A 17,510-nucleotide genomic window follows, 5' to 3' on the forward strand; every position below is an offset into this window, starting at 1 on the left:
GACTTCAAAGAAGGGATTGGCAAACTAGAAGCGGACCTAAAAGAGGTCAAAGAACTGATGGAGAAAAATGAACAAAGATTGCAACAAGCGGAAGAAAGAATTGAATTAACAGATTTATTTATTTATTTATTTATTTATTTATTTATTTATTTTAATTTAATTTATATACCGCCCTTCTCCCGAAGGACTCAGGGCGGTGTACAGGGCAATGCAATAAAATACAATATAGAAAAATTAAAAAATATTAAATACTACAGCCCTATGCAATAAATTAATACAAAACTATAAAATACCCCTAAACCCATCAGACCAGGCCGGCTTGTTCAAATAAATGTGTTTTTAGGTCCCGTTGGAAGGAGCGAAGGTCGGGAGCCATCCGGAGCTCAACCAGTAGACGGTTCCAAAGGTCTGGATAAGAGACTAGAGGAGATTGATAACCGACTTACATTAACAGACAGGAATCAGGAGAAAATGATCATTGCTTTAGAGATGGATAGAGCTGATTATTATTTAAGATTACAAAATGTAGAAGAAGAAAAGGGAGAGAACCTAGCAGATGTAATGACGGGAATATTAGCAGAAGCATTGGAGGAAAGCAAGGAAAAGATAATTAATGATATAGATGAGATATTTAGAATATACACTAGATATGCAATGAGAAATACTCTCCCCAGAGAGGTGCATATAAGATTTACTAAAAAAGCATTAAGGGTAGATATACAACAGAAGCTGAGAAATGTTAAAATAAAATATAAAGGAAGAGAGATAGTGATGTTAAAACAGATCCCAAGAAGAGTGAGAGACCTGAGAAAGGAGTATCAATTTCTGACAAAAGGTTTAATTAAAAAAGGGATAAATTTTAGATGGTTAATATCAGAAGGAGTAATGATAAATTGGCAAGAACAGAGACATAGACTGGACAGAGTAGAGAAAGCAGAACTTTACTATGATCAATACTTTGGGCAGCAAGAAGAAGAAAGGCTGAGAGGGGAAAGAATAATCAGACAGTAAGGAGATGAGACAGAGAAGCAACGCAGTAAGTATAGCATAGAACAGGAGGAAAGGGTGTTGAGAGAAGGGACAAGAGCAAAAGAGGCAAAAGAGCAAAGAGAGATGAGAATAACGAGAACAAATAAAACGTCAAATAGATAATCATGGAAGAAGAAATAAAAGCAATTTCAATAAATGTAAATGGACTAAATTCGACTATAAAAAGAAAAAGAACACTAAATAAATTGGGGAAATTAAAAATGGATACAATTTGTTTACAAGAAGTTCAAATTAAGAAACAACATAAAAATGTACTAGAATATCCAAAATTGGGAGAATTATATACCTCACTTGTGGATCAGAGTAAAAGAGGTGTGGTATTATACTGTATATTCAAAAAGCAATACAAACTACATTGTTATATTCAGATGAAGAAGGGCGAATTTTAATGGTGGAAGTAATTATGAATTGTAAAAAAACTTTATTGGTAGCGATTTATGCCCCAAATGAAAACCAAGAAAATTTCTATTCAAAATTACACCAGAAAATAATAGAATTGGAATTCAAAAGCATATGTATGATTGGAGATTTCAATGCTATTGTAAAGGCCGAGCTGGATTATAATACGACAAAAAAAAAAGACCCTAAGGAGAACACTTCCAAAATCTTTTCATAATATGGTGGATGAATTAAATATACTAGATGTTTGGAGAGAAAAATATCTGGAAAAGAAGCAATATACATTCTATTCTAACAGACACCTGTCCTGGTCGAGAATAGATATGATATGGACATCAATAGACTTATTTACAAGTACACAAAATATAAACATAGAAACAAGCACATGGGCGGACCACAACCCAGTCACAATTACATGGAAAGGACAAAAAAAAAGAACAAGATGGACATTAAATCAAACTGTATTGAATGAAAAAGGCTTCCAGCAATATATGGAAAAAGAAATGACTTTCTTCTTTAAGGAAAACAAAACAGAAGATACCTCACTTCAAAATGTCTGGGATACGGTGAAAGCGTACATGAGAGGACTTGCTATATCTTATATGGGGGAAAAGAATAAACAGAAAAGACAAATTAGGGAAAAACTGGAGGAAGAATATAAGACTGTTGAGAAAGAATTACAGAAAGATACACAAAACAAAAAGATAAAAAAATTAATGGAGTTGAACAAGCATAAAATGAACTTAATAGAAAATGAAGAGGTGGCAAGGAAAATAAAGGCAGCTAAACAACCCTTTTTTGAACATGCAAACAAACCAGGGAGATGGTTGACATATAAAATTAAAAAGGAGAAAGAGAAGAGATGGATTAAACAACTGGAAGATGCCGAGGGGACTATACAACACCAGAATGAAGAAAATAAAAAAATAGCTTGGGAATATTATGAGAATTTATATAAGCAACAAGTAGTTTCAGATGATAGGATAAAACAATTCTTGGAAAAAACAGAGATACCTACAGTACCAGAGAAATTTAAAAAGCTACTAGAAGAGAAAATAACAATGATGGAATTAACAGAAGCAATTAAAAACAAAAGAATGGCAAAACACCAGGACCAGATGGGCTACCAGCGGAACTATATAGAACATTGCAGGAACTGTTAGGCAATGTAATGCTATAATGAACTCTATAATGAACTCCTCTCTGAAGCTAAGATACCAGATTCATGGTTGGAAGCACTTATTACCCTGATACCAAAGGAAGAAACAGAAATACAGAAAATAAAGAACTATAGACCGATTTCCTTTCTGAATGTGGACTATAAAATATTCGCATCAATCATGGCCGAAAGGCTTAAAAAGTTCCTAAACGAATTTATACATATGGATCAAAATGGGTTCCTGCCCAAAAGACAGATTAGAGACAATAAGCGAATTATATTAAACACATTAGAATATTATGAAACACATCCCGAAAAACAAATGGCATTGATGTTTTTGGATGTGCAGAAAGCATTCGACAATGTGAATTGGCAATTCATGATACTACAAATTATGGATTTGGGGGAGAAATTTATAAATGTAATTAAAGCAATTTACAATAAGCAAATAGCCAAAATAATGATTAATGGAGTTATGACTGAAAAGATTAACATTATGAAGGGAACAAGGCAGGGATGCCCTTTATCCCCATTATTGTTTGTATTGACACTAGAGATACTAAATAGAACTATAAGACAGAATAAGGATATAAAAGGTATGAAAGTTAAGAGAGAAGAATATAAGCTACAAGCAGATGATTTAGTATTTATTTTGGAGGAGCCACTAGAGACAGGACCTGTATTAATAGAACAAATAGAAAAATATGGTGAGGTAGCAGGTTTGAAGATTAATAAAGATAAAACAAAAATGTTAGTACTGTAAAAATATTACTGAAAAACAAAAAAAAGGAATTGATGGGAAAGTTAGAGATACAGATTGTAAAGAAGGTAAAATATCTGGGGATTCACCTCACAGCAAGATGTACAACTATTCAGTGGCGTAGCGTGGGTTGTCAGCACCCGGGGCAAGGCAAGTAATTTGCGTCCCCTAACCCATGGATTTTAGCACTCGAGTTTCTTCCACTAGATTAGTTAAAGAAACCCTTAACCCCTAAGCACATGTATTGTTTGTTATGAAAATACTGATGTAATTAAAGTAAAATGCATCTAATGCGCCCCCCTCAGATGTTGCGCCCGATGCAGCCGACCCCCCCCTGCACCCCCCACGCTACGCCACTGGTCCTAACACACCAAGCAGACAAAGGAGGTCCGATTTACCCCTTCCCCGCGAGGTTAGAAAACTCCGCCACATTCCCTAGAGCAGTGTTTCCCAACCTTAGGAACGTGAAGATGCGTGGACTTCAACTCCCAGAATTCCCCAGCCAGCTATGCTGGCTGGGGAATTCTGGGAGTTGAAGTCCACGCATCTTCACGTTCCTAAGGTTGGGAAACGCTGCCCTAGAGGAAGAAATGTCTGCTTGGGATTCTGCTGCAATTACCGCAGGAGAGCCACCAGCCACGCAAGGCAGGCTCAGGCTGGGGGGGGGGCGGGGGCGGAACGGAAGCCTTGCCCTATATTCCACAATTAGAACAAGGCGTATTCCGCCAGGCCGCCCCTCCCCCTCCCCGGTTCCCTTCGGAGATCTCTTTTTTTTTCTCTCTCTCTTTTGCACGCGCCCGCGCGCAGCGAAAACCAGCTCAAGGAAGATTTAAGTTTGCCTTCGGGAGACGCAATTCCGAGCAGAAGATACACCCAGGAGGGACGCCCTTTTCAGCCTTCTCGCCGTCTGCGGGCCTCATTCTTTATTATTACCAGGGGTCTTCAAGCTTGGCCCTTTTATGACTTGTGGACTTCAGCTCCCAGGAGACTTGTGGACTTCAGCTCCTCTCAGCCTGGCTGAGGAATTCTGGGAGCTGAAGTCCACAAGTCATAAAAGGGCCAAGTTTGAAGACCCCTGTTTATTACAAACGGCGAGCAGCGCTGGACACTCCGCTAAACAGTTCCAAGGGCTGGTAAACGACGAGGTGTGCTGCAGCCCCCCGCCGCGAGTCTACTGCAAGCCACAATCGAGACCACGTGTCTCTCGGGACAAAGGGGCGGGGTGTAATTCCTGTTATTAACACAATGTAGTATTAGCGTGGTTTCGTTATTGTTTGGAAGAGGGGGAAGAGAACAAAACGGCTGTTACAGATACGATTGCACGCTGGGCAGCGCGCGTGCTTTTAGTGTTAATATGGTGTTGCTGTCACGCCAAGCCAACTCTGTGCAGCCCTTGGGGCTCCCTGAGCAGCTCAGTGTGAGCGCGCCCCCCCAGATGTTGCGGCCGGTGCGGCCGGCCCCCCCTGCACCCCCCACGCTACGCCACTGCAACTATTAAAGAAGATAACTATTACAAATTGAAAAGACAAATTGAAGTAGATTTGGACAAATGGAAAAAGGTACAACTATCATTAATGGGCAGGATTGCAATAATCAAAATGAACATATTACCACGATTGTTGTTTTTGTTTTCAACAATACCAATAAGATTGGAAAAGAAATATTTTGAGGGGCTAAATAAAATAATTTTGAAATATATTTGGCAGGGGAAAAAGGCAAGAATTAATTTAAAAATGTTACAGGATGCAAGACTCAGAGGTGGGTTTAGCTTACCTAATTGGGAATTATATTACCAGGCTGCAGTAATATCATGGATGAGAGAATGGATTTTACTGAGGAATACTAGATTATTGACATTAGAGGGACATGATTTACAGTTGGAATGGCATGTGTTCATATAGTATGGGAAAAATAGAATACACAGATATTTCCAGAGACATCATATCAGGAATTCTTTATTGATAGTTTGGGAGAAAATAAAGAGGAAGCAATAGAAGCGTTAATACACCCCAATATGTTTAATATGGGAAACATTATAAGATATAAAGACCTACTAACAGATACGGGGAAGCTGAAAACTAAACAACAATTAGAGGAAAAAGGAATAAAGAAGGATTGGTACATGAGAACACAAATACAATCTAGATATGAAAAAGATGCTAAAATAGATGGTTTTAATTTGGGGAGAACAGAGTTAGATGAAATACTTATGGGAACTGAAGAAAAATGGATTTTAAAAATGTATAGCTACTTATTATATAGGAAATTAGAGGAGGAGCAAGTTAAGGAGTCAATGATAAAATGGTCAAGAAATTTTGGATATACGATTGAATTAGATAGATGGCAGCAGTTGTGGGAAAGAAACTATAAACTGACAACGGTGACAGTGTATAAAGAAAATATGTACAGGATGTTCTACAGATGGCATATGTCTCCAGAAAGACTAGCTAAAATGTTTAAGGACAGATCTATGAAATGTTGGAAATGCCCTCAAATATCAGTCTCTTTTTATCATATGTGGTGGACGTGTGCAGAACCTAAAACCTATTGGAACATAATCAAATCATGGATAGAAAAGATGATACAACAACATAAAGAATTAAGACCAGAAATATTCCTGTTGGGTATTTTACCAGAGAAATATAGCAAAGAGAACACATATTTGATTATTCATATAACCACTGCAGCTAGGATTGTCTTTGCACAAAATTGGAAGGCACTGAAAGCTCCTCCAGAAGAAGAGGTGATCAGGAAAATAATGGAATGTGCGGAAATGAATAGATTAACAATGATAATTAAAGATAAGACAGAGTCAGAGTATTATGAAATTTGGGGAAAATTTTATGAGTGGGTGAAAAAGAGAATATGCTTAAAAGACAGCTAACACTAATTTAGATGGAAGAAAAATGAGGAGATAAGGATATTATCATACCTAATATAGACATTGAAAATCCAAGGAGAGGAGCTGCTCGGACATCACCCCTGAATTGTATCGGAAGAGGAATGGGAGGGAAGAAAGGAGAGGAGAGAGGGAAGAGAGTAGAGGAGGGGGAAGGAAGTAGGAAGGTTGGAGGGAAAGAGGAGGAGAAGTGGGGAGAAACGGGAGGGGAGCGGTGAGGGAAAGAGGAGAGGAGAGGAAGAAGAGGGAAGTAGGAAAGAAAGGAGAAAGGGAGAAAGAAAGTAGAGAAGAGGGAAGAGAGAGAAGGAGGGTGGATACAGTGAAAGGAGAAATGGACGAGCAGCACCCAAACGTAGGTGTATGTATTTATGTATAGCGATATATTTGTTGACTTGTTTGTGGAAGAAATGGGAAAATAAAATTGAATATATAATAAAAAAAGAAGAGGAAGGAAAAGGAATTCTATTTTCAGAGGGCCACTCCTGTTTCACTTTGCAGGTTATTGTATTTCTTCTTAAGAAATCCAGATGCTTACCAAAAGAACCATCACAGAAGATACATAGTCAATATTTAAGTTGCAAATTTGCCTGGAATTCAAGGTTAATGCTATTGCTGATGAAATGTAATACCTTCTCCCCAGTTATGGATCTGATTATAAAAGAATGTTTGTGTCACAAGCAGCATTTCTAGCTCCTTTGAATACCATCTTAAAAAAAACCTCTCCCCCCATCCCCTTTGTGAAAGGTTATCTTAATAATGCAAAGAAAACTATCCCTCATATTTCAGCATAACAGTCATATCACCAATCCCTATTTCTTGGTTCATTCACATCTAAGCTGCATTAATTAACCTTTCAGTATCAGGGCATGGTTTTCAATTACATAATCTCAGACAGCAGCCTTCTAAAGACCACCTTGATTTGGTGAGAGAAAGTAATCATGAAAAGATCACAGTTGAGTTTTAATAGTTCAGGAGTATAAATTTTTGGCAAATTTGATCACCATGTAAAGAAAATATTAGCTTAGCCCAAACGTTTCATTTTAGATGAAGCCATGTAAAAAATGATATGTGTTATAGACTATGCAGGGCATATCTACATGAATAAAATGAACATTATAAAAAAAATTGGTTGCCTTGAATGTTTACTGAGTTGCCTTTATAATCTGTTCTGGTATCAGCTTAATAAAAAAAAATAATGTAATGGGGAGAAAGTCACATAAAAGAAATTGTGTGTATCAATGTTTATGTGTTTATAATAACAGCAGAAATATCATGTGTAATAAAGCAATATGGAACAACAAATAAGAATAATATTCAACAAAACATACTCATTAAAAGCATGGAGTGGGAGGCAAGGAAGGAAAAAGAAAGCCCCACTCTTTCAACATGATTTTTGGGAAGGCTGGATAAAGAGGTAAAATTCAATAAGCCTCTAAAAGACAGACTAGCAGAGTGTTTCCCAAAATGGCTGGCTGGGGAATTCTGGGAATTGAAGTCCTCCCATTTTAAAGTCGTGAAGGTTGGGAAGCCCTTGGATAGCAGATGCTGCCCAAATATCAGGAAACAGAGCATTCCAGACCTTACACTCCACTTTAGAGATATTTAATATTCACAAACAAACAATCCTCAAATAGCTTTCGGTAACTGTCATTACACACAACAAAATATTATTATTAACAACAACAACAATAATAATAAAGTTGGAAGGGACCTTGGAGGTCATCTAGTCCAACCCCCTCCTCAGTCAGGAAATCCTACACCATTTCAGACAAATGGCTGTCCAATCTTTTCTTAAAAACTTCCAGAGTTGGAGCATTCACAGCTTCTGGAGGCAGGTTTTTCCACTGATTAATTGTTCTGTCAGAAAAATTCTCCTTAGTTCTAGGTTGCTTCTCTCCTTGATTAGTTTCCATCCATTGTTTCTTGTCCTGCCTTCAGGTGCTTTGGAGAATAGCTTGAGTCCCTCTTCTTTGTGGCAACTCTTGAGATATTGGAACACTGCTATCATGTCCCCCCTCGACCTTCTCTTCATTAAACTAGACCACAGGTCTGCAACCCGCAGCTCCGGAGCCACATGCAGCTCTTTCAGCCGTCTCCTGCAGCTCCCAGTCCTCTGCCATGTGCAGTCAAAAAAAAAAAGGTGGGACTAAAAAAGTTCAACCAATCAATTCAAATATGCAGGGTAGGTGCATATCTCGCCTTGGCTCCACTCTTCAGTCAAACCCTGTTCTGCGCATGCGCGTATGTATGCGCATGTGCACACATTTTTTGCAGCTCCCAGTTTTTGCTTTTGGGAGGGAACCGGTTCCGAGTGGCTCTTTCACTGTTTCACGTTGCTGACCCCTGAACTAGACATATGCAATTCCAGCAACTGTTCCCTGTATGTTTTGGCTTCCAGTCTACTAATTATATTTGTTGCTCTTCTCTGTACTCTTTCTAGAGTCTCAACATCTTTTTTACATCATGGTGACCAAAACTGGATGCAGTATTCCAAGTGTGGCCTTACCAAGGCATTGTAAAGTGGTACTAACACTTCACATTATCTTGAATCACTGTGTTGGCTTTTTTGCCAGTTGCAGCACACTGCTGGCTCATATTTAAGTGATTGTCAACTAGGACTCCAAGATCACTCTCATAGTTACTACTATTGAGCAAGGTAGCTCAATAGTACTGACTCAGGAATTCTGGGAGTTGAAGTCCATGAGTCATAAAAGAGCTGAGGTTGCCTACCCCTGTCCTATACTATACCTGTGCATTTTGTTTTTCTTGCCTAAATGTACAACCTTACTTTTTTCACCACTGAATTTCATTTTGTTAGATAGTGTCCAGTGTTCAAGTCTGTCCAGATCCTTCTGTATCTTAAGCCTATCTTTTGGAGTGTTGGCTATTCCTGCCAGCTTGGTGTCATCTGCAAATTTGATGAGTTCCCCGTCTATCCCCTCATCCAAATCATTGATGAAGCACTGGGCCCAGAACAGAGCCCTGGGGCACCCCACTACACACTTTCCTTCTGGTGGCATTACAGGCCTATTATGGTTATAGTAATCTGATACTCTAAGCTCAAGTTTAGAATTGTATGTGATCTTGAACTGGGCTCAGTTACTAAGCGGTAGCTAGTGCAAAAGAGTAGAATGGCCAAGGCCAGGTACTCTATTCACCCACTGCATTAGCTTCCAAACCAAGCACATTAGTAGCTTCACATAGAGCATAGAGTATAATCTAAACATGCCATTATTGTGCTTAAGCTGGGATACTGCAATCCTAAAATTGGCACTGTTTGTTTCTAGCAGAACTTGGCAATATTTAATCCCAGGCAAAGAGGTTATTTGAGCCTCATGTGACAGCCTCACGTAGAATCACTCTGAAACTCTGTTCTAGTTCTTTCTGTGAGAATGCTTTCCCATTTTAGAACAGATAAACTACTAATTCCCCAATCCAGAAGCCCCCTACTCACAAAATCTCCCCCTTGACAGGATTCAGTCTTTGCTTATTAGCCTTCATCTACTCCCAACCTAAGGGACGCAGTGGCTCAGTGGGTTAGGACGCTGAGCTTGTCGATCAGATGGTCGGCAGTTTGGCGGGTAGACTCCCGAGTGCCGCGTAACAGAGTGAGCGCCTGTTACTCGTCCCAGCTTCTGCCAACCTAGCAGTTTGAAAGCACGTAAAAATGCAAGTAGAAAAATAGGGACCACTACGGTGGGAAGGTAACAGGGTTCCATGCGCCTTTGGTGTCTAGTCATGCCGGCCACATGACCACGGAGACGTCCTCAGACAAGCGCTGGCTCTTCGGCTTTGAAACGATGAGCACCGGCCCCTAGAGTTGGAAACAACTAGCAAGCATGTGCAGAGGAACCTGTACCTTTACTTACTCCCAACCTTATACCAGGATATGTTTCAAAACTTTTATGTTCCATCATGGCCACCCTGAGATTTTGTGGGCTTCATGGTAACCAGTGGTTAAAGTAATATTGAACTAATATATTGCAGAGCACCATCCCATATCAATGTCTTTAGTTTTTCTTTCCAATCCAAGTGTGCCCTTTCTTAAGTGAAGAGGTAGCTAGTAAGTCCTCTCTGCAAGCAGATGTTTTTGAGAGAAGATCTCATAGATATCCAGAAACTGAATCAGGAAGGAAATTAAAGGCGACAGATATCACTTTAAATTTCACTCAGAAGCTGAGTGTTAATTCATGGAAGAAAGTCTTTTAATCCCATTAATTATATATTATGGGTGAATACCAATTGCTGGGGAATGCAGCTCAAAATTTATTTTGAATTATGTCTGGGGCAGCTTCCTTTTGCCAGCTGCATGTTCATTCTGAGAAAAAAAGTGTTGGAAAAATGAAGTTTGTATTCCACCCTCCCCCCAATACTGAGAAACAATAGTGCAGGGGTCTTCAAACTTGGCCCTTTTATGACTTGTGGACTTCAACTCCCAGAATTCCTCAACCAGCATTGAGGTCCACAAGTCATAAAAGGGTCATGTTTGAAAACCCCTGCAATAGTGTATTCCCCATGATTTTGTCAAGTTACATTCATAGAATGTTGTTTATTGTTTTACCATAAAATTTAGAGCAAATTGCAGGGAAATCTCTGAAAGAACCTTTAGTGAAACCATTGATTATAATATTCCGTTTAGTTACACATTCCAAAATTGTTATATCGACAGACCCAATATGAGACAAAAGTCATTCTGTAACTTCATGTGTTCTACATGGTTATTATGAAAAGCACTGAGTACAACAGCTCTCTCAAATATATAATTTTAATGTTGTAATGTCAGTTCAGCTTGAATTAATCAAAAGACAAATACTGTATAATAATTAAGTTTATCCACTGTACTCTTTTAATTAAGAAACTTTATTTACAGCTAGAAACAATAACATGTCGTTACAGTTTTATATTTTTATTGAAAAGATGTGAATGCTTTGTGAAGATATTTCTTAAGATTTTAATAAATATCAGGCAAAGCTTCTTCCATAGCCTCATCTATAATATATTTCCAGGGTCTGATCCTATGAAAATGAAAAAGAAATACAACGTGCTTTCTAGTTTCTGTACTGAAGAAATCCAAGAATTCTTTATAATCTTTTTTTTTGAGAGCCTCCATATCTCAAAATCTGGCTCTCATTCTACATATTTGCAACAGTAGATGCTTTCAACTTGTTTGAAACCTCTAACAGGCACATTTTCAAAGATCATTACCGGTAAGTGCACAAATCTTATAGCAATTTAAAGCCCGGGTATCAAGGTTCCATTGGAGCACTTCCTTCCACAGATGTGCATGTTGAACAAAAGGGTGAATAAACTACAGCAATCAAGATCTAAAACCAAATATAGGCTACCCACTTTATTTTCACGGTTCCCATTTCTTTCCCTTTATTTATGAAATATGATACATTGACTTCCAACCACAAGAAATCACAAATCTTACCGTGTAATTACGCATGGCAATAGTGCTAGTACCATCTTCCAAATAATGCATTTCTGTGATGTTGCCGGCAAAGAGACCACTGGGGGAAAAATTAAAAGGAAATCTTAAGATAACATTTCTGCACCAAATAATTTTGATTTAATTTACTCTTTTCAAAAATAAGTGGAAATAAGAGGAAGTTCAATTCCGGAACACAATAGATATAACATTTTGGACAATGTCTGCAAACAAAGAAAAGGACATTTCCACAGTCAGTCTTTCTTCCTGAATATTAACAAGTGTTCAAGCAAATATAAAACAATACTTTTGATACAATAATTTATGCTAATTCCAAATGCAGATCTTTTTAAAAGCAGTAAATTTCCTTCATACTTTATCTTCCCATAATCAGATACTTCAAATCAATTGCTTTGAACTGTTACAGAAAAAAGTTGATTATACAGTATGTAAAATTAGTTCAATTATAAATTATCTGGAATTGTCTCAACGGGCTTACAAGAGACATTTTACACTCTGTCTTTTTTTTTCTTCTGTTCAATTATGTGCAATTCCTAATTGGGCAAGTCTGTGAAATTTTATTGGCAAAGTTTTACGAAGTGGTTTGCCATTGTTTTCTTCCTAGAGTTGAGAGAAAGTGAGCGGCCTAATATCCTCCAGCTGGCTTTGTACCTAAGGCGGAACTGGAACTCACAGTGTCCTGGTTTCTAGTGTGATGCCTTAACCACTACACCAAACTGGCTCTCTTAATAATCTATCCTTCATATTTTAAAAAATTCTGCTGGAAGATGATGTATGGATTTTATAGCACATATATAGTACTTTCTTAAAGAATCACTAAAGTAAGATTTGGTTATAATATTGGAGACTGAAGCCTTAGTGAATTTATAACATTTGTACCATTCAAGAATAATGCTATGAGGTGAAAATGTTATTAACCCATCTCTTTCTAATGTGTTTTGTTCATTCTTAATAGCTTTTATGATGCTGTGGAAGATGAAAATATAGTCCCCTCCTCATATAACAATATGAGGCTGGAGCAAACCTGAGATAGGCCCCACAGTAGTGATTTAAAACAAATCTTTGACTTGAACTTTATATTATTTCACAATACGAATGTACTATTTGTAATCTGCTGAGCTTTGTGCAATATGAAATTGTGAAGTAGATAGGTCTATGTATATTTGGAACATCAGTATTATAATTGTGAGAGAAACAGGGAACTGAAAGTAGCTGGTGAATGTGGGTTCCAATGTACATGGGTATATGTGGAAAGTTACCGGTATGTTCAGCAGAAAGTATATGTGGAAAGTAGGTCAGCAGGGCTTCAGTAAGAGGTCAGCAAAAGTCATCAGAAGTCATCAGAAGTCAGCAAAAGTCAGCGGACTGTCTGACTACAGTCTTAGAACAAGAAAGGGTATAAAAGGTTGGGACTGGACCTGATTGATTTGCCATTGGCCTATAGCTGTCCTATTGGAATTTGCTATAAGCATATGGTCCTCATTGCAATGGGTTATTAATGTACATGATGATGTGTTATTATGCAAATTATGTTCCAAATCATTAGAAAAATAAACCTCTGAATTCTAAAGTAAGAATTATTAGTTTGTGTTACTGTCTCTTGTCTTTTCCATTGGGTTTTTTCCACGACAATGCTAATAGTGAAGTCTAGAATGCCCTGTGAATTTCTTTGTTAATGAATGAAACTCCTTCCCAAACCTAATCTTACATGGAATGTTGAGATCAGAGCTTTTTTTTGTCATAGAATGCTCAGAACGGAGTTCCGGCACCTTTTTTGGATGGAACCTTGTAGGGTAGGCAAGGTGGGTTGTATGACATGTGTGAGTTCCGGCACCTTTTTCTTTTACAAAAAAAGCACTGGTTGAGATGAAAAGAGCCTTGGTGGAGCAGTGGGCTAATGCCTCCTTAAGTAACACCAGCTGCCTGCAATTAGTGCAGGTTCACATCCCACCAGGCTCAAGGTTGACTCAGCCTTCCATCCTTCTGAGGTAGGTAAAATGAGGACCCAGATTGTTGGGGGCAATAAGCTGACTTTGTAATAATGCCGCTTGGTGGGGGGGGGCTGAAAGCCCTAATAAGCAGGCATATACATAGAATGAAGGCTATTGCTAAGCACATTAATTTGTGCTTAGATTGTAAGCCGCCCTGAGTCTTCGGAGAAGGGCGGGATATAAATGGGATTAAAAAAAAAAAAGTTCTGCCAACATGTCACCTTCCAAGTACTCTTTATAGCCTGTTCCCTGATTTACCATATGGTTCTGGAGAAAGAAAAGAACAGGGAATGACTCAAGAGGAAATAGTCCTAGATACTTATGTCCAATGATCAGATACTTTTTTTATTAATTGGCTTTTTATGCATAAAAAAAGAGTCTTGATCTTTGGTCTTAGTTTTTGAGATTTAGATCTAAATGTATTGCAAACAGAATGTTCTGGAAGAGATTAGATTAGAAAGATTCACTATGTCTGTAGATTACTATGTCATGGTTTCTTTGAATAAAGTATCCATTTATCCAACCAGATCATTCAACTCATGCTAATGTTTCCCTCAAGGGGCACCAAGAAAATTTTTAGTATTTAGTCCTTGGGAAATATATCCCAATAGCAAGCATCTGGATAATTTGGCTTATGAACAGTCATGGGTATGAGCAAACCAGGAAAATGACTCTCAGAGCTGTTGGTGCAATCCTGATAATGTCATGGATTTTTAATTTTTAGCATGTATTTAATGCTAAAATAATCCCTATTTATTTCAAACTTCTCTCTCCCCTCCTCCCCACTTTTTATGGCAGGATCTCTGGAATTGGCTAAAATCATTTCTACCATTGTTTTTTTTTTCTTTCTGACTTTTGGCAACCTTTAACCAAGTTACTGACAACACTTGCAAGCTGGAGGCTTTGCTGTTTCTACCATGATTATTCCGGAAAGCGACCGGCAGCTTAAGTTTTTAAAATTTATTTTGTATGAAGTAATTACTTCCACTTTAGAACTACCTATTAATTCTTCCAAGAAAATAATTGGAATATCTCTTATTTTCTAATTCCCCAAAGAACTTATCTGAACACTAGGATTCGGATAATATTTATTTCTATGTGTTTTTGTGTGTGTTGGGGGAGGGGGTGTAGTAGCAAAGGTACTGGCATAGAAAGCAGGAAAATCTGAGTTCTAGACCTCCCCTAGGCTTGAAAACTGACAGGGAAAATTGTTTTTCTGGGGGAAATAGGAGGCTGGCATATTAGATATGTCAGCCACCTTAAGTTTATTAAACACATAGACAGGATAAAAATCTAATAACAATAATAATAACTCTTGCATGACTGGCTAGCAGGTAGATTCAAGAGAACAACTATCCCAAAGTATAATTCTGAATTCAAATCACTCTTAAAGAAAACATGGGACATAAATAAAAAATATATACTGATTAGCCTGCCATTGCAAAAATAGGAAAAAGACTCAACTAGGATTCCTTTATTGCATCCTCATGAAGCCAATCAAAATAATGTTTCAACAGTGAAAAAGTTATTACATCTAAATTATGTGAGAAATATTTTGAAACACTCAAAAGTTTGATGTGACAAGTTGGTTAAGTATTTCTGCAGTAAAATACATTATATATCCTTCAGTCTAGACATTAATATTTTACAGTTTCCATGGAGTGCCCAGTGATCTGGTTTTATTTTGATTATTTCTGCTATAAGAGAGATAAAATACTTACAGAACTATGCTAAATCATTTGTATGCTCCCTTTGCTGGGTATTGATTGGACAGCTCCAAGACTTTATTAGTGGCATATTAAAAGAGGAAAGGACAAGGCTTGTTTGAAGCAATAACTGTGACAGCATTCCATCTCACTGAAATAAAAACTGCATAAACTATTGGCCAATTCTCAGATATCTCATTTTTTTTGCCAAGCAGTGATATAATTGTTCCTAGTGAAAATATTTAGAACTGATTAAATCAGGCCTAGACTAAGGAATTGAATGTGAAATCTTTTGGATAATCCTTTTGGACCTCAGTTGTGAAAGAGAAGGCAAAATGAAAACCCTGATTATTTATCTGTATCTTTTAGCAGATTTTGGTATCAGTGGTCATGGAATCTTAACTAATCTGTTTGCTGGGTTGGGGCACTACAGCTTCACCCTGCAGATTCAATTTGCCGTTCCTTAGAAGTTCAGTTGCAAAAGGTTGGATTGGAAAACCTCTATGGATCTCTTGATTCTTAAATTACTTTGATGTTGCTTCCTCCCTCCATCCCTTATAATATCTATATAATTCTGCTAGAAAAAGTCATACAAACATTTGGAATTAAGTATCAAGCATACAAGGAGGATTTCTAATTCTCTTTTAACTGTTATCAGAATCAAGTGAGGCTATAGAAAAGCTGAAGCTCTGGATTTAGTACTGAAGTTGAACTGGGCCAATAACTGAAGCTAGAGTCTATTAAGACAAATGGTTCCAATATTCCCCCTATGCAAATAGTATTCAACCTTTGTAGAAAGGATGTATAATCTGGAGCAACTTTTTGATCTAACACTACCACCACAGAACAAACTGACCATAGTAGCCTAGAGCAGGGCTTTTCAACCTTTTCACCCATTGTATCACTTTTAGGATATGGCAAAATCTGAGTACCCCCAGTCGCCTAGCAAGATGTCAAAAACTTGATGACCAAAAAAAAAGGAAAAAAATGATCAAGTATAGGTAGTCCTTGACTTACAACAGTTCGTTTAGTGACTGAAGTTACAATGGCACTGAAAAAAGTGCCCCCCAAGCCACAGCCGAGCAAGACACCTGCCTGCCTGCCCGGCGGCACTCTTCCTCCTTTCCAAGGTTTTCATTGTTGTGAGGCATTTCTGTTGAGGATTGGCAGCAGGGGTGGGGTTGGGGGGGTGTTTGGTTTCTATTCCCCCCATCTGCTGGGTGGTTGCAGCAGGTTTTGGTCACTTCACATGATACTGAGACACTGTGACCATCATCAATATGAATCAGTTGCCAAGCATCTGAATGTAAATCACAAGACCCTGGAGGTGCTGCAACATTCCAGCTGATCGTTGCTTCTTCTGGGCTCAGCAGAAGTGCCGGGATCAGTGCCGAGCTCCAGCTGGAGCCTGGCGCTGATCCTGGTGCTTCCACTGAGCCCTGACAGCCCTGCAGCTCCAGCCATTTCTTGCCCAGGCTTGTGCATTGCCACTGGTTCAGCTCATTCCCCTCCCCCACTACCACTTTTCTACGGTGGTCGTGTACCACCTGCCAGGTGCCAATGTACCACAGGTGGTACCTATACCACTGGTTGAAAAGCCCTGGCCTAGAGTACTCAATGTTTTTTTTTCCAAAATATTCAGCCCTTTCTTGACTGTGAGAACCTGGCTATGATTGTCTATATTCTGGAAATTTTACATGAGAGTCCTATGGTGTGACATGATGGAATTCCTCATAAAAATTAGGAATTTAGAATTTAGAAGTTCAAATTATTCAGAGTACAAGGATTGTCATTAGTTTATTAGCTAATATATGCTGTATACACCTCTGAGTCTCAGGTCACTTACCTAGTTCATAGGTAAGTGACCTGAGACCCAGAGATATATACAGCTCACAAACTCCTTCGCCCACCCCCATCCCTAGAGGAACCTCCATTCAAAACTGCCAAAATAACTAAGCGAAAGCCCTCACTGATTTTATGAAACAATTGTAAAATCATAGGAATGGGTGCAACTGGTGAAAATACAAAGATGTGAAAAGATCTTCCTTTTTAAAAAATGTTATTCCTTTTTAATTAATACAAGAGAAAAAAATA

At 38.2% G+C, this 17,510-nt stretch overlaps 1 protein-coding gene across 1 annotated transcript in view; it reads right to left on the reverse strand.

Annotated features, from left to right (window-relative positions):
- ADAM12 (ADAM metallopeptidase domain 12) overlaps positions 1 to 17,510 on the reverse strand; it is a 306,835-nt gene that overhangs the window by 127,061 nt on the left and 162,264 nt on the right. Inside the window, exon 4 of the mRNA XM_083364104.1 lies at positions 11,702 to 11,780. Within this exon, the coding sequence (XP_083220230.1) occupies positions 11,702 to 11,780 (79 nt within the window). The remainder of the gene's footprint in view (positions 1 to 11,701; positions 11,781 to 17,510) is intronic.

This window comes from Vipera ursinii, assembly GCF_947247035.1.
Source record: "Vipera ursinii genome assembly, chromosome: 5".
NCBI classification, from domain to species: domain Eukaryota; kingdom Metazoa; phylum Chordata; class Lepidosauria; order Squamata; family Viperidae; genus Vipera; species Vipera ursinii.